The following is a 25,069-nucleotide window of genomic DNA, read 5'->3' as shown; positions in this document are numbered from 1 at the left end:
ACTCCACCCTCCTATGTGAAGACAGGCCATTGTACCCTTCACCATCTCATTTCCCAAGTACTTTAGCGCTCCTTAGCCAAAGCTTTGAGGTGCCATATTAGAAAACTTGACAAATAGAAGACATGAAATTTCAGTAGATTCCTGATCAGCTCTGAGTCACCAAAACAGGCCTGCTATTTTTTCCAAGTGCCATTTGTTGGGGGCATTATGCCTGATGTTGAATGATGCTGCACTACAGAGCTGAGGAAGCATAAATAATTTTTAAAAGCTTTAGAAAAACAACAGCACTTTAATATTAAGCATGAAGGGTGGCAGCTGACAAGATGACTAGGGATATAAGATTTCTGCACCGGATCACACTGTTCTCCTACGTACTGCAGGAATAACTCCCTAGTTGGTACGAAGAGAAAAGGGTAAACTCTACCACCCAGCACACTTAGCCTGAGATTCCTTCCCTGCCAGCCAGACTATCAGTTTCTCCTCTGATGCAAGAGATTTGATAACCCTGGTGCAATTTACTTAGTATAAAGTATTATTTTTGAAATAATTCACCTATAACAGATTTCACTCAACTTTGAAAAGAAGACAGTGATGGGGTTTAAGACAGAGAGTTGGAGAGTGGGGACTTAAGAGGAACAATAACCTTTGGTCAAAGTCCATAGCCAACTTGAGGTCAAGCCCATGGAGGAAGTCAGGGCAATTGTCCCCCTCCTCCCATCATTGTCTTCTCTCCCTCCAGCCTCCTGCTGGGACCCCCATTGGCTGAAACCAGTCAGGGAATATGGGAACCCCAAGTCCTTAGAGGCAGTCCTAACCCATACATAGAATGTCGAAGAGCAGGATATGGAAGTGGGGGGCGGGGTGGAAAACATCCTAGTCTGGCCAATGAAACACATGGGAGAGTCCGGTGGGTGCTTCTGGGAAAGAATTTCTTCCCAAACTGTTATAGGAAGACAGCCTTCCCCTTTCCTGCATTCCTTCCTTCCTGCTTGGGATGGGACTCCCAGCTCCAGACTTCTTGTTAAGCAAACCATAAATGTCCATATAGGAGAGAGAGAGAGAGAGACAGAGAATGAGAGATGAGAGGGTCCTGTCCGGTGTGGCTCAGTTGGGTGTCACCTTGTGCACGGAGAGGGTGCTGGTTGGATTCCGGTCAGAGCACATGCCCAGGATGCCGATTAGATCCCCAGGTCGCGGCTGGTAGAGGAGGCGACCTATCCATGTTTTCTCTCACATGGATGTTTCTCTCTTTCTCCCTCTCCCTCCTTTCTCTTAAAAACACACACACAAGCCGAAACCGGTTTGGCTCAGTGGATAGAGCGTCGGCCTGCGGACTGAAGGGTCCCGGGTTCGATTCCGGTCAAGGGCATGTACCTGGGTTGCGGGCGCATCCCCGGTGGGGGATGTGCAGGAGGCAGCTGATCGATGTTTCTCTCTCATCGATATTTCTAACTCTCTATCCCTCTCCCTTCCTCTCTGTAAAAAATCAATAAAATATATATTAAAAAAAAAAACACACACACAATAAAATCATAATCAAACAACAAGACAAAAAAAAAAAAAAAAAAGCTCAGTGAGGAGATCAGTGAGGAGACCCTTTGGTGGGGAGAGGTTTCAGCTCTGCCAGCGCGACCCAGAACCAGTCCCTTAACCTCTCTGCTCCTCAGTTTTCCCTTCAGTACAATGGGTACGATTGTGACTTCCTGTGAGGACTAAACGAGAGGAAGCAAGGCAAGCAAAATGCCCGGCACGTTCCTGGCTCATTGACGGCCCGCAATAAAAGTTGGCAACATGACCATTTCATCAGCGTTTGCCCTCACCTGGGGGCAGGTACCCAGGAAAAGGGCTCCCTTCCCCCCACGCGCTCCAAAGCCGGGCTCTGCGGCCGGGAGCGCGGGGCGGGGCCTGCCGCGGGGCGGGGCCTGCCGTTCCCGCCAGGAGCGTGGCCCCGCCCCCTCGCCCTCCCGCGGCCGCCGACCGCCCCCGCCCCACCTTCCGGAGCCCGTGCCGCCCGCCCCTGCGCCGGCCGCGGGGGAAGTTCCTGAGCCCGGAGCTCGCTCCGCACCGCCCTGGGAGCTCCGGCCGCCCGGGGGGCGCAGGTTTGCTTTAGCGGGGGGCGGGGGGCGGGCGGGGAGAGGACCCCCCGAGGGTCCTGCCGGCCAGTCCCGGGCCGAGGCCGCCTCGCCCTGGGGACTCCGTGGCCGCCCAGGCGGAAGGGAAGTAGGCGCCGGAGAACCCGCTCCGCATTTTGATTCATCTCGGGCTCTGTGAGGGTCACATCTTGTGAAAATACCTGTAAAATCAATTCAACGTTCAGTGCAGCGTGTAAAGACAGCTCCGAGAATTTAGAAGACGCCTGAGTCAGAACATTTACATGCTTGGGGCCCAGGGGCAGCGTTTTAACTCGTCTGAGTGCAGAGGGCGGGGATCGAGCTTGACGGCCGCCGCGGTCCACGCCCCCTCACCTTTAAAAAGGGTGAAGAAGCGCCCTCACCCCCACCCCCGGGAGGCAGTGACTGCTCACTTTTCTGAAATTTAGGGCGGTCCTCATCTTTGTGAGTGACCTTTGTCTGCATAGCTTTTATTTGCGGGCCTCGGTCAGCTGAGCTTACCACCTCAGTAGTAGATTGTGCCATGAATTCTTACGGTCTCTCCGAGGCAGGAATTGTTATCTCAGTTTTGCAGGTGGGAAGACATTTGGCACAAAGAAAACCATCTCCCTTACACTCACACAGAACAATGGCTGAGCAGATGAAGCCCAGCATCCCGACTCCTCCGCTGCGTGCCCCTCTAGACCGTGTCACAAAACAAATGAGTAGTTACTTTGATGTTACTTCTCATCAGACGAGGGAGTAAACCCAATGTTCTGTGAACGTGGAATGTTACATCATCATAACCCTCTGTGTCTGTTCTGCTTTGGGAGGCGCCGCTGTCCTTTGGAGTTTGATACCTTAGACGAGGGGTTGAAGCAGCAAAATGGAAAATAATGTCAAGGGAAAATATTTGTCTCCAGAGGCCAAACTGTGCCCATCACTGCCCATTTGTACTGATGTTCTTTCCAGTGTACTCTATGCTCTGGCCTCCGCTGCGTTAACTACACCGTTGCATTACTCTTTTGACACTGACCTCCCTGTCTGTCTTCTCCTTTTTTAATTTATTTTTATTAATTTCAGGGAGAGGGGGAGAGAGAGATAGAAACATCAATAATCAGAGAGAGCCCTAATCGGCTTGGCTCAGTAGATAGAGCGTCGGCCTACGGACTCAAGGGTGTCAGGTTCGATTCCGGTCAAGGGCGAGTACCTTGGTTGGGGGCACATCCCCAGTAGGGAGTGTGCAGGAGGCAGCTGATCGATGTTTCTCTCTTATCGATGTTTCTAACTTTCTATCCCTCTCCCTTCCTCTCTGTAAAAAAAATCAATAAAATATATTAAAAAGTAATAATAATCAGAGAGAATCATTGATCAGCTGCCTCCTGCATGCTCCACTCTGGGGACTGAGCCTGCAATCCAGGCACGTGCCCTGACCAGGAATGCAACCGTGACCTCCTGGTTCACAGATGATGCTCAACCACTGAGCCACGCTGGCTGGGCCCTGTCTGTCTTCTTATGCTCTTTCCTCCAGGTGCTCTTTACTACTGCTGTTATGTGAAATCCAGTTGTTCAAGTGTGTAATGATTTGTTACTCCTGAAGGGTGTTTCTGGAATTAATAATAATTTTAAAAAAAACAAAAAAACTACCAACACATCTTAGATGAAAGGACAAGTTAAAGACGTGCAAGAAACTATTGTGGAATTTAATAGCTGAGTGATTCGAAGGGGGAAAAGTAGACTTTGATTTCTTTCTTTTTTTTCCTTTTCCCCAGTTCACTCATAACTGAGAAGCAGCAGCTCAGTTTTAACTTCGAAATAGTTGTGGAGAGAGGGGACATCCTCCTGCTTAGACTAGTGAATGGGAAAGTTTTCTTTCTTAAGGAGGCTCCCTCTTAGCTTATAACAAGTGAAAACATTTATGTGTTTGGAATGCAAAATGTTTTGCTGATGATAAGTCTGTTTGTCTGTAAAACTTGTATAAGAGCTTGGGACTTGGATGTGTGATATAGTCCCTCCTTGTTAAGAGGCATCCCTGAGGTCCCTCCCCAGCTTGTAGACAATAGACATTTGAACCCAAGGTAGTTTTCTCTGGAGCAGCCAGCCAACTCATCTTTTTGTTTTCTCTGGATGGATTCAAAAGATAAGAATATCAGATGGCATCTGGGGATTTCTGTTCGCCTGGAGAAGGGATGGAAATACTCCAACAAGGTAAGAATAGCCATTTGCAAGAGTTTTGATAACTTATCCAGAGAGGTTTTATCCAGGTTCTTACCTTCTATAATAAAAAGGACTTAAAATGCTCACCAGTATGGTTTCTCTCATAGAAGCTTATGTTTCTAAGGAAATTAGTATACATGACGATTCTTCAACACTGTCTTTTTTTTTTTTAATATATTTTATTGATTTTTTACAGAGAGGAGGGGAGAGGGATAGAGAGTCAGAAACATCGATGAGAGAGAAACATCCATCAGCTGCCTCCTGCACGCCCCCCACTGGGATGCGCCCGCAACCAAGGTACATGCCCTTGACTGGAATCAAACCCGGGACCCTTGAGTCCGCAGGCTGATGCTCCATTTGCTGAGCCAAACTGGCTAGGGCTCTTCAACACTGTCTTATGGAAAACAGATTACACTGACTCCTGGTCAGTGTCTGCTTGTGCAGTAGACTAAAAACTCAAGATGCTCCCATGCTGTGTGAGCAACCATATCCAGAAGATAAGGGTGGCCAGTAAATTCCTTAAATGCTTCCTTTCTACCTATATCTTGAATTTTTTAATATTTGGTCTCCAAAATCTCAGATCCTTCCAATATCTTTAGTTCTTTCCATATCTCAAGTCCTTTCTATATCTTGAATCCTTCAAAGACTTGAATCTTCTATATTTGACCATTTCCATATTGATCCTTCTGCCTTGGGGGGTAGGGGGAGAGATTTCTTATTCTCTAAAAGGACTTTGAGTATGATGGTAAAAGGACTTTGAGTGTGATGGTCCAAAGAATGAAAATTTTAGTATTTGGTAAGTGGGAGTAAAACAGAAGCCTCCAGCAGAAAGCACTTCAGAAAAGAAATGGAAAGAAAGCCCCTTGCCCTGGCCAGTTTGGTTCAGTGGATAGAGCGTAGGCCTGTGGACTGAAGGGTCCCGGGTTTGATTCCAGTTAAGGGCACATGCCTGGGTTGTGGGCTCAATCCCCAGTAGGGGGCCTGCAGGAGGCAGCTGATCAATGATTCTCTCTCATCATTGATGTTTCTGTCTCTCTCTTCTTCTCCCTTCCACTCTGAAATCAATAAAAAGATATTTAAAAAAAAAAAAGAAAGCCCCTTGAACATATGGAATTATGACAGGTTCCCAGTTTCTTGCACTTTTTCTCAGGCATGTGCTGTTCTGCATCCATAGGTTACTCAACCCTATTTACAATAGGGAGAATTTGGTTAATTAAATTTTTTTAATTTACTCTTAAGAAAAGTATACTTTCAGTCGCTTATGTGACTAGAGATCATATGCAAACTTGGAACTTTACATGCATTTTTTTTCCCCTTCCTCAAGAAATCTTAAGTTATTCTGTGTGAATGACCCATTTTGGGTACTGGGGCGATCCCTATTAAAGGGTTCCTTATTGATTTGTCTCATGCTTTTCAACTGTATTTCCATTTTTTAAGATCTTACTTTTATTAGAGACTCAGTCCCGTATTCTTGTTTATAAAATGTTTTCATTGATGTTAGAGAGAGAGGAAGGAAGAGGGAGAGAGAGATAGAAACATCGATTGGCTGCCTCCTGCATACCCCCTACAGGGGATCCAGCCTGTAATCTGGGTATATACCCTGATCGGAATCAAACTGGTGACCTCTTGATGCATGGGACTACGCTCAGTCAGTTGAGCCACACTGGCCAGGGTATTTGTTGATTGTTTTGTTTTGTTATTCCTCACCCGAGGATATTTTTCCATTGATTTTTTTTTAATGTATTTTATTGATTTTTTACAGAGAGGAAGGGCGTGGGATAGAGAGTTAGAAACATCGATCAGCTGCCTCCTGCACACCCCCACTGGGGATGTGCCCGCAATCAAGGTACATGCCCTTGACCGGAATCAAACCCGGGACCCTTGAGTCCGCAGGCCGACGCTCTATCCACTGAGCCAAACCGGTTAGGGCTCCAGTGATTTTTAGGGAGAGGAAGAGAGAGAGAAACATCGATGTGAGAGAAACATATCGATTGGTTGTCTTCTGCACTAGCCCGGACCAGGGCCTGGGTGGGGGAGGAGCCTGCAACCAAAGTACATGCCCTTGACTGGAATCTAACCCAGGACCCTTTGGGGCGCAGTCTGACGCTCTATCCACTAAGCCAAACCGGGTAGGGCTATTTGTGGATTTTAAAATCTTATTAGAATTAGAGAACTTTCCTACCAAAAACCTTTTTTGGGTGTTTTTTTTTTTTTAATATTAAGAGTTATGTTCAATTATATAAATTAAGAGCCCATACCTTCTTTGCTTTTTGTCCCAATGGGGGACATCCCATTAAAGTGTGCAGCAGACAGCTTCCTCCTTGTAATCTGAGTGAAGAGGACCTGTTACAGAATCCACACTTCAGCAAACTGCTGCTGAGTCTCTCACAACACGTGGATGAGAGTGGCTTAAGCCTCTCCCTGGCAAAGGAACAGGCTCAGGTAAGAGCCCTAATTGAAGGGATGTTAAGAGGAAGGAAAAATATTATGAGAGAGAGGTTCCTACCTGGAATTTTTTTAATTTTCTAGGCATGGAAGGAAGTTCGACTGCATAAGACAACATGGCTGAGGTCTGAGATTTTACAGAGAGTCATCCAAGAGCTGCTTGTGGACTACTATGTGAAGATACAAGACACAAATGTAACTTCTGAGGACAAAAAGGTGAGGCAGGAGAGATGAAGTAGAGGTTGGTTACCATAGGAATGAGCCGGCCAACTATGGCTTCATCTGACTATATGATCTGGGGAAGTAGGAGCTTCATGTAATGGCTAGAGAAATGGACTGTAGTTACGAGGAGAAGAGGTGGGTGTTTTGTCAGGGTTTTGAAAAGAAAGATTAACAGGAGAAGGCACTGACAGCTGGGAAGTTATCTGAAGAGGATGACATATTTGAGTACTTTGAAATGTGTGAAGAACTGGTTCATGAGGATGGAGGGGGTGGAGTGAAGGAAATTTTATAGTAACCTCTTATTGTTTTTATTCTTCTCAGTTTCATGAGACCCTTGAACAGCAGCTACTTGTGACTCAACTAACACAGCTCTTAGGTCCTAGCCAGGAGAGGGTGATGCCTCCACTGCTAGGACTGGAGAAAGCAGACCTTCTGGAGCTCATGCCACCCTCAGAGGTTGGGAACGAGCAAATATTGGCTTAATTTCTCCTGTGTATTTGAACACTGTTTGGTTAAGCTTTATTGTTTTTATAAAAATGTACACTTTCATGGTGGTCAAACTTAAATAAGAAATACATTACATAGAAGAAAGTAAAAGCTGAAATACTACATCTAGAAATAAATAATACAGCTTGACATAGTATTATACCCTCCATGCTTGTATAGAGAATGTATTTTCAGTTAATATATTTTGGACTTGTTTTCAAGTCAATAAATAGATGCAAATAAGATGATACTTCCTAAAGCACTCTTAGCACAGTGTCCAGGCACATAGTTAGTGCTCATTATTCTTATTATATCATTGGCTTAAGTAACTGACAGGATTCCATTGTATAGATGTAGCATAATTTGTTTTACCCTATTGATGGATATTAATGTAATGTTTCCACATTTTTGCTGTTAGAAACCACACTGATGAACATGCTAATTCAAATGTGTCTTTGCCCTAATATGATTATTTCCCAAGTATTAGTGCTCAAAGTGGGATCATTGGGTCAAAGGATACACACATAGAACATATTGGAACGTAGTGCCAGACTGTTTTCCAGAAAGGTGTTTCCAGTGCCCGTACCTCCCCACTCTTTTTCATCAGTATGGGATCTGTACAGTCATATTATTCTTTGCTAATTTGTTAGGCTAAAAGTGAATCTCCCTGTTCAGGCATTTGCTATTATAAACAGTGCTCTGCATGTATAGCTATTTTTCAGTATTGGCCCTGTATTGTGTTTATCTCCTGATAGTTTTGGTGTTGTTGTTTTTTTTGTACATCCCTATTAAAAGCATTACATTTTTTTAAATGAATCTCCCTGTTGTCTTTTTAAAGATTTTTTTATTGATTTTTTTTTTCTTTTAGGTAGAGGAAGGGAGAGAGAGAGAAACACCGATGTGAGAGGGAAACATCAATGGGCTGCCTCCTGCATGCCACACCCCCCATCAGGGATGGAGCCCTCAACCCGGGCATGTGCCCCAACTGGGAATTGAATGGGCAACCTCCTGGTGTATAGGATGACGCCCAAGTTACTGAGCCACATAAGTTGTTTTTTGTTTTTTTTTTAACATATTTGGTGAGAGGAAGGGAGAGAGAGAGAGAGAGAGACATCGACTGGTTTCACCCCAACCAGAAATTGAAACCTCAGTCTCTGGGTATGGGCCCTGACTCTGAAATGGAACCTGTCACCTTTTGATATACTGGAGGACGCTCCAACCAACTGAGCCACACTGGCCAGGGTTCCCTGATGTCTCTTAATGCATTTCCTTTGGTTATCATTGAGATTGTTGTCATCATGTATTCATTGGCTGAATCTTCCTAGTTCTCACAGTCTATTTGTATCTCTGTGTTTCTGTGACTGTAGGATTTTGTGTGGATGAGAGCTCGGCTCCCACTGGAAGTGGAGGAGCAACTCAAGAAGAAGTGTTTCACTCTGCTTTGCTACCATGATCCTAATTCCGGTGAGTGCTGGCTCTCTGTGTTCTGTTCATAGCCGGCCCTCAGGACTCCTGGGTTGCTCTTTTGAGAACAGCATATTTGAATTTAGATTTGGGACAGAAGCTGGGAAGCATTGGAGACATTGGAGTTGTTTGTTTCCTTGCTGGTAGAATAAAAGCAAGGAATTTTGCGAGAACTCTTTTTAAAAATATATATTTTTTTATTGATTTCAGAGAGGAAGGGAGAGAGACATAGAAACATCGACGATGAGAGACTCATTGATTGGCTGCCTCCTATACGCCCCCAGTGGGATCAAGGCTGCAAACCAGGACATGTGCTCTGACTGGGAATCGAACCATGACCTCCTAGTTCCATGTTCAACCACTGAGCTATGCCAGCTGGACCTTTTATTCAGCAGAGGTCCTCTTGCTGCAGGGAAGAATGAGTTAGTTCTCAGGAGAATCAGCATAGAATAGGGAGGAAAGTTCAGGCTAGGTGTTCCCCTTGTCTTTATTTCTATGACCTAAGAATTAAGGGCAAAATCTGGAATTAAAGAGTGAAGACAATTAGGAGAACTGGGCCATTTTTAACAGGACATCAGAAGAAAACCTGGATGAAGACAGAATTCCTAGGGCTAGATGTAGGACAGGAGCACTGAAAGATGGCCTTAAAAGGTCCGTGGCAATTAGGGTTTTACTGTCCAGTCCTCTGACTTTTTGCCCAGATTCAGACCATGAAACCCTGAAGGCAGCAAAGGTATGGAAACTGGCAGAGGTCCTGGTGAGTGAGAAGCAGCAGTGCCAGGATGCCAAGAGCCAGCAGAAAGAGCAGGTGGTGCTGCTGGAGAAGAAGAGTGCCACCTACTCCCAGGTTTGCTGGAGCAGTGGGGTAGCCTCCTCTCTCTTACCCGACCCCAGGGTCACTTTTGGGGAAGCCAAGCATTTCTGACCTGCCTTCTTTTCTGCTCTCTTCCTCCCACCTCCTGGGGGCCCAGGTGCTTCTCCGCTGCCTCGCCTTGCTGCACAGATTGCTTCAGGAGCACCGGCTGAAGACTCAGTCTGAGCTAGACCGCATCAACGCCCAGTACCTGGAGTTCAAGTGTAGTGCCATGATCCTTAAGCTGAGGTGAGCTATGACCCCTATGGATCTAAGGGATACACCACCCCCTAAAACCCCTACCCTCATCTCTCTTCCTCTAACATGCCTAGCACCTTGTGGGATCCAGTAAATGTCACACAGCAGTATTAGCCTTCAGATTACCCCAAAGCTTTCAACATTCTTGATTCTTTTATTTGAAAGCTTTCTGGTGCTTGACTGTGAAATATTGCTCAGGAATTCAGAGTGACCTTGTTTATCCTGTCACTGCTCAGCCCACACCTTTGACCCTGGCAGGTACTTTGTCCCATTCCTAACTCTGCTGCTGTCAGAGATCCTCAGCTTCACATTTCTTTCTTTCCTCTGTCAGGATGGAAGAGCTAAAGATTTTGTCTGACACTTACACTGCTGAGAAAGTAGAAGTTCATCGTCTCATTAGGTGAGAACTCCTAAGAGCTTGGTACAGCTATTCAGAGCTGGTTCCCATACTCTCTAAACTCATTCATTTTAACATGTCCTCATTCTTGTCTACTTTCTGAGGAGCCAGATTCTTATATTGTATCTTCTGTGCCCGGACTCTTAGGGACCGTTTGGAAGGGGCCATTCGGCTACAAGAACAGGACATGGAGAAGTCCCGACAGGTCCTAAACACCTATGAGGTCCTTGGGGAGGAGTTTGACAAGCTGGTAAAAGAGTACACCCAACTCAAGCAGACAACTGAGAACAGGCGCTGGGCACTCCAGGAGTTCAACAAAGCCTACCGCTGAACGTCAGCAGGCCAGGAGGCATGGCTCGTGCATTGGCACTGCTTCCTCTTCCTGCTAAAAGGACCACCTCCACCTGGGACCGTCTTCACTCAAGGGAGTGTGGGGACACTTGCTCGAAACACTGCAGTCCTTTAGGCACCCTCCTTGTTTACAACGACTGAATCTCTTCTGGACAATGTGGCCAATTTATGTAAATTTATGTACAGCTATCTCCTGAATAAAGTGATAATATTGAGTCTTAGGATTTTAATCATTTTCCTTTGGGGAAAGATGGAAAAAGAGTATCAAAGGCTGCATGGGTGGAGGGGCAACTTGAGTAGATACAAATAGAGACAGATCTCCAATGCTTACACAAAGGGTGGAAGGTAGAAGTGCCAGCCTGCCCCCATGGAGTCTTTGAGGCTTCATTCTGAGAGCAAGAATGGATTAAAACTGGTTTGCTCTTGAAGAACTAGGTAATCCCCAGAGGAATGCTGGCTGTTAAGGCAGGTAGGGACCTATTCTGTCACTGGCTCTCAGTGGGGTGTTTTGATACAGCAACCAGGCATCCAGTTTTTTTTTTAAATATATTTTATTTATTTTTCACAGAGAGGAAGGGAGAGGGATAGAGTTAGAAACATCGATGAGAGAGAAACAAACATCGATCAGCTGCCTCCTGCACACCTCCTACTGGGGATGTGCCCACAACCAAGGTACATGCCCTTGACCGGAATCGAACCTGGGACCCTTCAGTCCATAGGCCGACGCTCTAACCACTGAGCCAAACAGGTTAGGGCAGGCATCCAGTTCTTGTTAGAGGAAAGGACATAAGCCACTTGTTCTCCTGGTTCTGGTGTGGTTTGAGGGTTACTTCTTTTTCCAAAAGCAGAGAGTGGGAAGAGATCACTCTGGGGAACCAAGTTCCATGGTCTGCTTAGCTTAGAACAAGGCAAGGCCCTGGCTGCTGCCAAAGTCAGGGACTGAGAGCAGAAGCAAAAGACCATTCTTATTTAGAAGAGCTTACCCAGCTTCTCAAACCAATTTTCAGGGAGACTGTCATGAGGCATTCTGCTAAGATCAAATAATGGTAATCTTGGATTGATTTATAAGAAAAATTAAGGTATTGACTCAACTTTGAATATTTTTAAAATATATTTTTAGTGATTTCAGAGAAAAAGGAAGAAAGAGAGAGAGAGAGAGAGAGAAACATCAGTAATGAAAGAATCAGAGATTGGCTACCTTCTGCATGCCCCCACCGGGAGCGAGCCCACAACCTAGGCCTGTGCCCTGATCAAACCATGATCTCCTGGTTCATAGGACAACACTCCACCACTGAGTCACACTGGCTGGGCTACATATTTCTTTTTTTAAAAAAATATATTTTATTGATTTTTTACAGAGAGGAAGGGAGAGGGATAGAGAGTTAGAAACATCGATGAGAGAGAAACATCGATCAGCTGCCTCCTGCACACCTCCCACTGGGGATGTGCCCACAACCAAGGTACATGCCCTTGACCGGAATCGAACCTGGGACCTTTTAGTCCGCAGGCCGACGCTCTATCCACTGAGCCAAACCGGTTTCGGCTACATATTTCTTTAAATGGTGTTTACCACCATTTATCCATAAGCAAATGGTGATAGATATTTGTTCACACATGAACAAATAGCAAATAGATCAATGGAAAAAACTCAAGACACAGTCAATATTGCTTAGTTCTATAGTCCCCGCCCCCCAACTCTTTTGGGGAAAGTTTCAAAATTCACAGAAAAATTGAAAGAATAGTGCCATAAGCACCAGTACACCCTCAACCTAGATTCAACAATTGCAACCATTTTGCTTTTCTTTTTTTCTCCTCCACCTCTAGATAGATAGATAAAGATAGATATTCCTCCCAACCATTTTATACTTAGTTACAGATATAACATTTCATTCCCTAAATACTTACACAGGCAACTCCTAAAAACAAGGGCACTCCCCTAAATAACTAATTAAAATTATTATATCTATTATTGAGGTCATATTTAAGTTTCCCCAAACTTTTTATCCTTTGGATATTAAGTTTATTTAATTTCTTTTAAAGTAGAACATTCCTCCCATTTTATTTATTTACTTATTTTGTTTTAAACTTGAAATTATATGATAAAGAAGGGAAGCTAGTTTAATTTTATTTTTTGTTCTCACTTGAGGATATTTTCTTTTCCATTGATTTTTAGAGAGAGTGGAAGAGAGGGGAGAGACAGAGAAAGAGAAACATTGATCGGTTACCTCCCGCCCCGTGCCCCAACCCAATGGGGCTGGGGATCGAGCCTGTAGCTGAGATACTATGTGCTGTTGACCGGAACCGAACCAATGACCCTTCAGTCCACCAGGTGACTCTCTAACCACTGAACAAACCAGCGAGGCCCTAGGGCTATTTATTTATTTTGATATTATTACAGATGTCCTCTGTTTCTCCCCACTTTACCCACCTCCACCCAGCTCCCACCCACCCTCCCTCTGACCCTCACCACACTATTGCTGTGTCCATGGGCTATGCACACATGTTCTTTGGCTAATCTTTTCACCTTCTTTCATCCAGTTTCCCCCACTCCCCTCCCCTCTGACCTCTGATCAGTTTGTTCCATATATCCATGCCTCTGCTTCTATTTTGTTTGTCAGTTTATTTTGTTTATTAGATTCTAAATATAAATGAGATCATATCGTATTTGTCTTTCTCTGTCTGGCTTATTTGCTTAGCATAATAATCTCCAAGTCCATCCATGCTGTCACATAAATTAAGGGTTCCTTCCATTGTGTAAATATACCACTTAAAAAAATAATAAAATTGACTTTCTGAAAACTCAAGGTGTGTTACCTTGTAGAATGTCCCATTGTGTAATTATTTCCTGTAGTGGTTAACTTGTTCCTCTTCTGTCCAATATAGTAGCCACTAGCCACATGTGGCTATTTAAATTCAAATTGAAGTTTATTAAAATAAAATAAAATTAAACTTTTGCTAGGCTGATGGTTACTGTATTAGATAATGCAGATATATAATATTTATATTACTGCCAAAAGTTCTGTTAAACAGTACTGCTATAAGCCTACATTTCCTGCAAAGTGGAAATAAATCTACAGGTTGTATTAGATTCAGGGCAAACATTTTTTTTGCAAAGAATACTTAATGGATGACATTATGTACTTCACATTACATCACCCTAGAGCCACAACAGGTCAGAATGTTTCACTATTAATTATGCTAAGTTTGATGGCCCAGTAAAGTGGTAACTGCCAGATCTCCCTAATATATGAAAATACATTTTCCCTTTGTAGTTAGTAGCATCTGAAAAATGAACATCAAAAATCTCAAAATGTGGTCCTGGCTAGGTAGCTCAGTTGGTTAGAACGTTGTCCCCGATTGGAGACCAAGATGGCAGCGTAGGTAAACCGGAGACCGCTGCCGCAAACAACCATTTCAAAAATACAACTAAAAGACGGAACGGACATCACCCAGAACCACAGGAAGGCTGGCTGAAGAGAGACTCTACAACTAGAAGGAAAAAGAACAGCAAACCGAGGCTCAGAGGAGGCGCAGTGTGGAAAATACAAAGGTACCGAGGTGCGCGTGAAAGCGGGCTGGTGGCTGAGGGCGCGGTTGTCGTTTTCGGTCGGGAGTGAGTCTCAGACGCTGAGCTCCAGATCCGGGCAAGTCTCTAGGGTCCCAGACTCAAACGGGAGAAGCGGGATTATCCGGCATCAGTTGGAACCTGAGGGCAGCTTTCTCTTCGAGGTTTGCAGCGGCTGCCGGGGTTCTGAGAAGCAGAGTCTCTGGGAACGGGACTGAGAGCGGCCATAACTGCTCCCTCCGCCCGCACTGTTGATCCCGCCCCGCCCAAACCCTGCGCACAGCCATTTGCCGATCGCCTCAGGCAAAGGCTGGATTAGCGCCTCCCCAGAAGACAGACGTTTTCCACACAGCTGATTCCTACAGCCAGTCGGCCTGGTGGTCAAATCCCTCTAGTGTTAACTACAACAATTAAGGCTTGGCTAGAACAAGACTGCGCACAAAGACCACAAGGGGGTGCACCAAGAAAGCATAAAAGATGCAGAGACAAAAAAACATGACAGAAATGGAGGATATGGAGCTAAGAATCGCAATTTTGAGGGCTTGCTATAAACTTGAGGAGAGCCTCACGAAAACTAATGAGACCCTCGATGCTACGATAAAGAAATTAGAAAGTAAGCATACACGGACTGAAATAAAGAATATTATACCAAATAGCAGACCAGAGGAGCACAAGAATCAAGCCAAAGATTTGAAATGCGAAGAAGCAAAAAACACCCAACCGGAAAAGCAAAATGAAAAAAGAATCCGAAAATACGAAGATAGTGTAAGGAGCCTCTGGGACAGTTTCAAACGCACCAATATCAGAATTATAGGGGTGCCGGAAGATGAGAGACAGCAAGATATTGAAAACCTATTTGAAGAAATAATGACAGAAAACTTCCCCTACCTGGTGAAAGAAATGGACTTACAGGTCCAAGAAGCGCAGAGAACCCCAAACAAAAGGAATCCAAAGAGGACCACACCAAGACACATCATAATTAAAATGCCAAGAGCAAAAGACAAAGAGAGAATCTTAAAAGCAGCAACAGAAAGAGACACAATTACCTACAAGGGAATACCCATACGACTGTCAGCTGATTTCTCAACAGAAACTTTGCAGGCCAGAAGGGAATGGCAAGAAATATTCAAAGTGCTGAATACCAAGAACCTACAACCAAGAGTACTTTATCCAGCAAAGCTATCATTCAGAATTGAAGGTCAGATAAAGAGCTTCACAGATAAGGAAAAGCTAAAGGAGTTCATCACCACTAAACCAGTATTATACGAAATGCTGAAAGGTATCCTTTAAGAAGAGGAAGAAGAAAAAGGTAAAGATACAAATTGTGAACAACAAACATGCATCTATCAACAAGTGAATCTAAGAATCAAGTGAATAAATAATCTGATGTACAGAATGAACTGGTGATTATAATGAATCAGGGACATAGAAAGGGAATGGACAGACTATTCTTGGGGGGGAAAGGGGAATGGGAGATACGGGAAGAGACTGGACAAAAATCGTGCACCTATGGATGAGGACAGTGGGTGGGGAGTGAGGGCGGAGGGTGGGGCGGGAACTGGGACGAGGGGAGTTATGGGGGTGGGGGGGGAAGAGGAACAAATGTAATCTGAACAATAAAGATTTAATTAAAAAAAAAGAAAAAAACTGAATTGGGGATATAAGTTAGGTCACTGGAGAGAAGGGCTACATTGGACTGGAACAGGCCTGGTTGCAAACTTTCTCCATAAGACAAGAGATTTTAAACTTTATTAGGTACCAGACAGATTTGAAAACACATTGCATGTAATAAGTCATTTAATTATCACAACAAACTTCTGAAGTAAGTACTATTATCATCTCCATGTTACAGATACAGAAACGAAATAAGGTGTGGAAAGATGAGGTAACCTGTGCAACATCACAAATCTTTTACGTTGAAGAGGCCTGGCATGACAAGCAGTCTGGCTCCAGAACCTGCTGTCCTGAGACCCTCTGATGCCCTGGGTCCAAGCAGACTTCCCTCCAAGCAACAGCATATTAACTGATTTCATTATCCCTGACTCTGGGAAGGATATGCCCCACACATCAGATGACAGTCCCTGCCACTGGAAACTGCTATCCCCCGTGTACATCGGCAATACAACATAAATACTCGTCTGTGGTGAGTAGTGCAGGGAGTTGGAGACATAGGAGCTGGGATCAGGCCCTGAACCAGATGACCTCACCAATGTCCTGCCACCAGTGAGACCAGCCAATGTGGCCAATGGGCATCTTACCTCTGCCACTGCCTCCATGGATTAACTCACCTTTTCATGCTTTACTGTTCTTGTTAAGATTTTATCCACTTGACAAGAACTCTTCTGCTCATAAAGTTCTATTATGCCCTGGACGGTTTGGGCTCAGTGGATAGAGCGCAGGCCTGTGGACTGAAGTGTCCCAGGTTTGATTCTGGTCAAGGGCACATGCCTGGTTGTGGTCTTGATCCCCAGTAGGGGGCGTGGAGGAGGCAGCCAATCAATGATTCTCTCTCATCATTGATGTTTCTATCACTCCCTCTCCCTTCCTATCTGAAATCAATAGAAATATATATATATATATATTAAAAAGTCCTATTATTTCTGAGGTCCACCTCAAGTTCTGCTTCCCCATTATCATTCCAGCTAGAAAAGGTCTCACCTATCATTTAAATCCACACAACACTTTGTTACAACTTATTCAAGGTACTTGTCATGCTCATGGCTGGGCTTGAATTACCATCACAAGGTTGGGAGGTATGTTTGATCCTATGTACAACAGCAGAAGCTCAGGAGGGAAGCTCCTAGTAAAGCAGGTGTTCTCAACCTTTTTAGACTCAGGACTCTTTTACTCTCAATGATTATTAAGGACTCCAAAGAGCTTTTGTTTACGTAAGTTTTATCTGTGATAATTCTCATATTAAAAATTAAAACTGACCCCCTGGCTGGTGTGGCTAAGTTGGTTGTGCATCATCCCATGCACTGAAAGGTCACTGGTTCCATTCCTGGTCAGGGCACATGCCCAGGATTTGGTCTCTATCACCTGTTCGGGTGTTTATGAGAGGCAGCCAATTAATGTTTCTCTCTCTTTCTCTCCCTTCCTCTCTCTCTAAAAAGCAATTTTAAGCCCTACCCAGTTTGGCTCAATGGATAGAGCATCTTCCTGCAGACTGAAGGGTTCTGGGTTGGATTCCGGTCAAGGGCACAAGGGCATGATATCTTTCTCTGTCTCTCCCCCTCCCTTCCAGTCTCTAAAAATCAATGGAAAAACATCCTCGGGAGAGGATTAAAAAAGAAAAAAATCAATTTTAAAAACCTAAAAAAAAAAAGATAAAAGAAGGCACATATCCTTAAAAAAAAGGATGTAACTAAGCAGAAAGACCATGCAGAAACCACAGATTTTGTACACATTTAAAAAAATGTTTTCCCCATATAATATAAACATGATTATAAAAAATTTGGAAAATACAGGTTTTTCCCCACATACTGAGGTCATTCCGTATGTACAATTTGTAATCTGCATCACTTAATGGCATATCACGAACATTTCTCCATGTTATTAAGTTTTCTCTGACAATATTGATTTTACTGGCTGCTTAAGATTTAATTGCATGGATGATTTATTTAATTATATCCCGGTAGAATATTCGACTTGTTTTACATTTTTTGTAATAACAAAAAAATGCTACACTAAGCATTTCCCTTAATTAATCTTTGTCCTCGTTTGCGAAGATTGTCCACGATAGTTTTCTAAAAGGGAAATTATAGATGATATATCTAAAGTTAAGATCAAAGTCTCTGCAGTCAGTTGACTCAGCAGGTGTGTTGACCCCATCAAATTCCTGCGTTGGGGAGGACTCAAAATGGCAGCAGAGTAGGAGGAGGAGGCACGGACATGCTCCCAGAACAAGCTGGAATTACGACTGAAATACAGAAAGGCTTCCTGAATAATCAACGGAAAACTCACAGGAGAGAACCCTGATGCCCAAGGACCAAAGGTGAAGACCGCATAGAGACTGGTAGGAGGGGCGGAGATGCAAAAGGGCTGGCCGGGCACCCACAGACGGCAACTGAAGTCCCAGAGAGGTATTTCAGCTGTGTATAGGAGCGGGGGTGCCACTGAGAACTCTGGGACCTAAGCCCGAAGCTGATTAGGGGAAGCTGAGGATTGAATCAGTGAATTAGAAGACAGAGTTGAAAATATCACTCAATTAGAGAACCAAAACGAAAAAACAATTAAGAAACAGGAGGACAGCCCTAACCAGTTTGGCTCAGTGGATAGAAGGTCAGCCTTTGGATTGAAGGGTCCCAGGTTCAATTCCAGTCAAGGGCATGTACCTTGATTGCAGGCACATCCCCAGTGGGGGGCGTGCAGGAGGCAGCTAATTGATGTTTCTCTCTCATCAATGTTTCTGACTCTCTGTCCCTCTCCCTTTTTCTCTGTAAAAATGAATAAAAAATATATTTAAAAAAAAGAAACAGGAGGACAACTTAAGGGAGCTGTGGGACAATGTGAAACGTAACAATATTAGAATAGCAGGTGTGCCAGAAGAGGCAGAAAGGAAGAAAGGAATAGAGAAGTTGTTTGAATAAATAATGGTAGAAAACTTCCCTAACCTGGTAAAGGAAAAAGTCACACAAGTTCAGGAGGTACAGAGAACCCCAAACAAGAAGAACCCATGCCCAGACACATCATAATTAAAATGCCAAAAATTAAAGACAGAGAGAGAATCTTAAAGGCAGCAAGAGAAAAGAAAACTGTTACCTACAAAGGAGTCCCCATAAGGCTGACACCTGATTTCTCATCAGAAACTCTACAGGCCAGAAAGGAATGGCATGAAGTACTCAAGATAATGGAAAGCAACCATCTGAGACCAAGATTACTATATCCAGCAAAGCTATCATTCAAAATAGATGGTCAAATAAAGAGCTTCCCAGAAAGGCTAAAGGAGTTCATCACCACCAAGCCAGCATTACAAGAAATGCTAAAGGGATTGCTGAGAAAAAGAAACGAAGAGAGAAACCTACCATACAGAATTAAAATAACTATCTTACCTAATAATAGACAAACATGTAAATTGACCGTCCCTCTGCTACATTCACTAGCCAATCAGGAGAGTATGCAAATTAACCCAACAAAGATGGCGGTTAATTTGCATACGTAGGGGCGAAGTGGCCAAGCAAAGACTGAAGGCTCTGTTCAGAGCCGCAAAGGCTGAAGGCTCCGTCCAGAGCGAAGGCCTGGGTTCCAGGTGCCGGAGGAAAACTGGTGCCGGCAGCCAGGGGAAGGGAAGGCCTATTGCACAAATCTCTTTGTGCAACGGGCCTCTAGTAAATAAGGACCTCTCAATAATAACCCTAAATGTGAATGGATTAAATGCGCCAATCAAATGGTGTAGGGTAGCTGAATGGATACAAAAACATGACCCAACTATATGCTATCTATAAGAGACCCACCTCAAAACAAAAGGCATACACAGGATGAAAGTGAAGGGATGGAAAAAAATTTTCCATGTAAATGGAAAAGAAAAAAAAAAGCTGGAGTAGCAATATTCATATCCAACAAAATAGACTTTAAAAACATCATGCTAAGTGAAATAAGCAAGTCAGACAAAGATAAATGACATATGATCTCACTCATTTGTGGAATATAATGAGCAACATAAACTGATAAACAAAAATAGAGCCAGAGGGGGGAAAATATTCTAGAATATAATAGAAGTAATACTGTTATTTGCAGATTTTTTAATATTTCCTATAACTTTTGTGCTATCAGGCTATGTTAGTACAGTTTTGGTAATATTGTTATCCTTAAAATCCTTTTATTCTTGAAATATTAATGTTTATTGCATGTATCCTATATAATAAAACCCTAATATGCAAATTGACCAAATGGTGGAACAACTGGTCGCTATGATGCACACTGACCACCAGGGGGCAGACGCTTGACACAGGAGCTGTCCCTTGGTGGTCAGTGCACTCCCACAGGGGAAGTGCTGCTCAGCCAGAAGCTGGGCTCATAGCTGGTGAGTGCAGCAGCAATGGTGGGAGTCTCTCCTTCCTCTGCAGCAGTGCTAAGGACCCCTCAGGGGATGTCTGACTGTCAGCATAAGTGGGCCTAAGCTGACAGTGGGACATCCTCCAAGGGATCCCGGACTGCTAGAGGGCACAGGCCTGGCTGAGGGACTCCCTGCCCCAGTACACGAATGTCATGCACTGGGCCTCTAGTATTATATTTAAGATAATTTTTCTTAAATAATTGGTGTCTATTGCATGTAACATTATCATATTTAAAAGTTTTTCTTGATATATTAATGTTTATTGCATGTAACATTACTATATTTAAGATAATTTTTCTTGAAACATTAAGGTTCATTGCATGTAACATTATATATTTAAAATCATTTTTCTTGAAATAAAACTGAAAAAAAAAGAAAAAGAATAAATGAAATCCTGTATAGGGTGGCAAGTCATTTACCTCTTTAAGACTTAGCTCCTTCACCCATAGATGATAGCACTTCCTACCTCACATGGTTTTTGTGAAGATTCAGGGTTCTTGTGAATGCAAAATGTTTTTCACAGAAAGTGAAAAAAAATAAGGGCTCAATAAATGTTAGCTGTTATTATCACAAGTTGAGCTCATATAATTAATCATACACCCATACACACACAACTAGCCTTTTTTCCAGGCTATTGGTTTAGCTCTTTTACTCTGTCTATTCTTGTGCCAACTGCACATTGTAAGCCTTCATTTAGTTATATATTGCTTATTTTCATAATTTTCATAAAGGGTTTGAGGTAAAGGGCTTAATATAGAGAGCAAATTTCCTCTCCTTTCTCCTGTTTTTAATTTTTTTCTTTGCTTTTCTTGTCTGCTTTTTATTACCTATAAACAGTAGAATCATTTTATCAAATAACAAAAGGTCCCATTAGAATTGTGATTGAGCTGAAACCGGTTTGGCTCAGTGGATAGAGCGTCGGCCTGCGGACTGAGGGGTCCCAGGTTCGATTCCAGTCAAAGGCATGTGCCTGGGTTGCGGGCACATCCCCAGTGGGAGATGTGCAGGAGGCAGCTGGTCGATGTTTCTCTCTCATCGATGTTTCTGGCTCTCTATCTCTCTCCCTTCCTCTCTGTAAAAAATCAATAAAATATATTAAAAAAAAAAAGAATTGTGATTGAATGTGGTAAAGTGAGAAATTAATTATGTAAGAGTCAATAAGATTCATTTTTTTCTAAGAATATTTATATATATATATATATATATATATATATATATATTATTGGTTTTTTACAGAAAGGAAGGGAGAGGATAGAGAATTAAAAACATTGATGAGAGAGAAACATCAATCAGCTGCCTCCTTCACACCCCCTACTGGGGATGTGCCCGCAACCAAGGTACATGCCCTTGACTGGAATTGAACCTGGGACCCTTCAGTCCGCAGGCCAACGCTCTATCCACTGAGCCAAACCAGTTAGGGCAAGAATATTTCTTTCTTTCTTTCTTTCTTTTTTTTTTTAATTTGATTTCAGAGAGGAAGGGAAAGGGAGAGGGAGAGAGAGATAGAAACATCAATGATGAGAGAGAATCATTGATTGGCTGCCTCCTGGCACGCCCCACACTGGAGATCAAGCCGGCAATCCAGGCATGTGCCCTTGGCCAGAATCAAACCCGGGACCCTTCAGTCCAAAGGCCGACGCTCTACTCACTGAGCCAAACCAGCTAGGGCAAGAATATTTCTTATCTCTCCATTTTATCTTAGCAAAATTTTATAATTTTCTTTCATAGGTTCCTCACATTTTTTCAGTAAGGTTACAGCTAAGTTTTTGTTTTTTTTTAAATGTTGGGAACATTTTTTAAATATATATATTTTTTTTATTGATTTCATAGATGAAGGGAGAGGGGAGAGAGAGAAACATCAATGATGAAAGAGAATCATTGATTGGCTGCCTCCTGCACACCCGCTACGGGGTATCGAGCCCACAACCCAGGCATATGCCCTTGACCGGAATCGCACCTGAGACCTTTCAGTCCGCAGGCTGACACTCTGTCCATTGAGCCAAACCGGCTAGGGCACAGTTAAGTTTTTTATAGTGCTGTTATTGTAACCACTGTGAATGGAGTAAATACTAATATTACTCTGTGCAGGGTAGGTTCTAAATGCTTTACTGTGTTAACTAATTTAATCCTCAAACAGCTCTACGAGATTTACATTCTTATTTTGTGGATGAGGACACAGTCCAGAGGGGTTCAGTTCACATGGTTAGTAAATGAATGAACAGGACATCTGGCTTCACCAGCTGTGATCTTAACTATTATGTTATTGGGATTTTTAAAACTTTAATCTTCACCTGAGGATATTTTTTTCATTGATTTTTAGAGAGAGTGAAAAGGAGGTGAGGGGAAAGAGAGAGAAACATTGATGTGTCTGCCACATTGATTGGTTGCCTCTCAGCTGGAGTGCATGCCCTTTACTGGAATGGAACCCAGAACCCTTCAGACTATGGGTTGACACTCTATTCACTGAACCAAACCCACCAGGGCAGGATATTTTTTTTTATTAATTATGCCCTCTAATTGATTATATTTTAGTATATAAGAAGGCTACAAATATGTTTTATATTTGTCTTATATCGAGTGACATCTCTGAATTCTATTATTAATTCTCATTATTTTAGAATTGATTCTCATGAATTTTCTATGTATACAACATATCATCTGCAAACAATGACAAATTTGCCACTCTCTTTTCAAAAGTTATAACCCCCTCTTTTTAAATTTCCAGTCTTATTGTATTGAATTTTGCAGAATATTAAATACAGTGATGAGACTAGATAGTCTTGTTTTATTTTATCTTTTCATAAATTGTTGACTTCATATATAAACATACATGTATTTATATATGAAGAATATGAAGAATGTTTATGGAAAATGGAATTAACTTGCCATCTTCTATTTGATGGCTATTAAAAATTATCAGCTTGGCCCTAGCCGGTTTGGCTCAGTGGACAGAGCATCAGCCTGTGGACTGAAGGGTCCTGGTTTTGATTCTGGTCAAGGGAACATGTATGGGTTGTGGGCTCGATCCCCAGTAGGGGGTGTGCAGGAGTCAGCCAATCAGTGATTCTCTCTCATCATTGATTTTTCTCTCTCTCTCTCCCTCTCCCTTCCTCTCTGAAATCAACAAAAAATATATTTTTTTAAATTAGCAAAATGTTTTGGTTTGGTTTATTTTTGATGTATTGCATAAATAAATTTTCTAATATCTAACCTTGTATTAATTCCTGGAATAAACCCTAATTGATTGTTGTATATAATTATATTTTAATATACTGTTGACTTTTATGTGTTAATCTTTTTTTTTTTTTTTAATATATTTTATTGATTTTTTTACAGAGAGGAAGGGAGAGAGATAGAGAGTTAGAAACATCGATGAGAGAGAAACATCGATCAGCTGCCTCCTGCACATCTCCTACTGGGGATGTGCCCGCAACCCAGGTACATGCCCTTGACCGGAATCGAACCTGGGACCTTTCAGTCCACAGGCCAACGCTCTATCCACTGAGCCAAACCGGTTCCGGCTTATGTGTTAATCTTAAATATTTTAGGATTTTGCATTTATATTCATAAGTGAGACTGATCTATAGATTTGTGTGTGGGGGGGTACAATTTCTGATAGTTTTTTTTTAATTAATTAATTTATTGATTGATTGATTGATTTCAGATAGGGAGAGATAGAAACATCAATGATGAGAGAGAATCATCGATTGGCTGCCTTCTGCATGCCCCCTACTGGGGATCGAACCCACAACCCTGGCATGTGCCCTTGACCTGAATGGAACCTGGGACCCTTCAGTCCACATTCCGATGCTCTATCCACTGAACCAAACCGGCTAGGGCTGACAGATTTTTATATTAGGTATATTCTGGCTTCATAAACAAATTATGTAGTTTTCCATCTTTTTCTGTTCTAGAACAGTTTCCACTTTCTATTTGACAGATAAATGCCATATAATAGAAGATGACAAGGAAGAGAATGCAAATCAGCACAGATTATTTTGCCTCAGTAACTCTGCCACTTTTGTGGCTGGAGGGCAGCCTTGATTATGAAGCAGCAATTTGAAGCAGTAGGAGGGTCAGATGGGCCATTATTTTGATGTTGAAGAATTTCGCTGGCTGGGCAGGCACAGAGGTGAGTGAAGGTGGCCTTGGGGAGGGAGGTAAGTGCTGAGGGAGGAGGGCAGCACAAGAGAAGATGAAAGGAGGGTTTACAATGGGCTGGGGGTGTTTACCTAAAAACAAGCTCAGGTAGAAGGCTTGGAGGTGAGGAATGTGGCAGGCCCATTGGAAGATGGTCTGGCAGTGGGTACTCCTTCCCTTACAGGAGTTTCCAGTGTTCTGGTCTGTTGGTCACTGGCTCCTGTTGGAGGAAGTAACATTATTTCTCACCCAGGGTATTTGCCCTTTTGTTCTATCATTTCTCTATCTTCATCCCAGCCGAGGCCTACATCCAGGGTAGGAGTATAACAGTGATTCCCATGCTTCTGGGCACAAGAGTGCAGCATGCAGGGCAGAGCAGACACAGCAGAGCATAGGTAGACGTCACCAGCTTTGACTTTATACCTTGGAAGAGTCCTTTACAAGGTTCTCTATTTCTTCTTCAGTCCTTTCCTGCTATTACAGGCAGACCCACAGTACATGCTGGGTGTTTTTTGTTTTTTTTTAA

At 43.1% G+C, this 25,069-nt stretch overlaps 1 protein-coding gene across 2 annotated transcripts; it reads left to right on the top strand.

Moving 5' to 3' along the window:
* Positions 1-2,000: 2,000 nt before the first annotated feature.
* On the top strand, positions 2,001-10,993 carry HAUS4 (HAUS augmin like complex subunit 4). 2 transcript variants are annotated; one of them, XM_070426433.1, is made up of 10 exons: positions 2,001-2,099; positions 4,231-4,298; positions 6,607-6,749; positions 6,837-6,968; positions 7,296-7,430; positions 8,828-8,924; positions 9,626-9,771; positions 9,896-10,026; positions 10,367-10,435; positions 10,580-10,993. In XM_070426433.1, the coding sequence occupies exons 2-10, from the start codon at positions 4,244-4,246 to the stop codon at positions 10,761-10,763; spliced, it is 1,092 nt and encodes a 363-aa protein (XP_070282534.1). In that variant the 5' UTR covers positions 2,001-2,099; positions 4,231-4,243; the 3' UTR covers positions 10,764-10,993. The 2 variants fall into 2 exon arrangements, with proteins under 2 accessions (XP_070282534.1, XP_070282542.1); XM_070426441.1 differs by lacking the exon at positions 2,001-2,099 and having other exon boundaries at positions 2,215-4,298.
* Positions 10,994-25,069: the final 14,076 nt, after the last annotated feature.

Source organism: Myotis yumanensis, unplaced genomic scaffold (genome assembly GCF_028538775.1).
Source record: "Myotis yumanensis isolate MYYU_CA2020_CCGP unplaced genomic scaffold, mMyoYum1.0.hap1 SCAF_1, whole genome shotgun sequence".
NCBI lineage: Eukaryota > Metazoa > Chordata > Mammalia > Chiroptera > Vespertilionidae > Myotis > Myotis yumanensis.
This window is presented reverse-complemented; position numbering and strand designations above follow the sequence as displayed.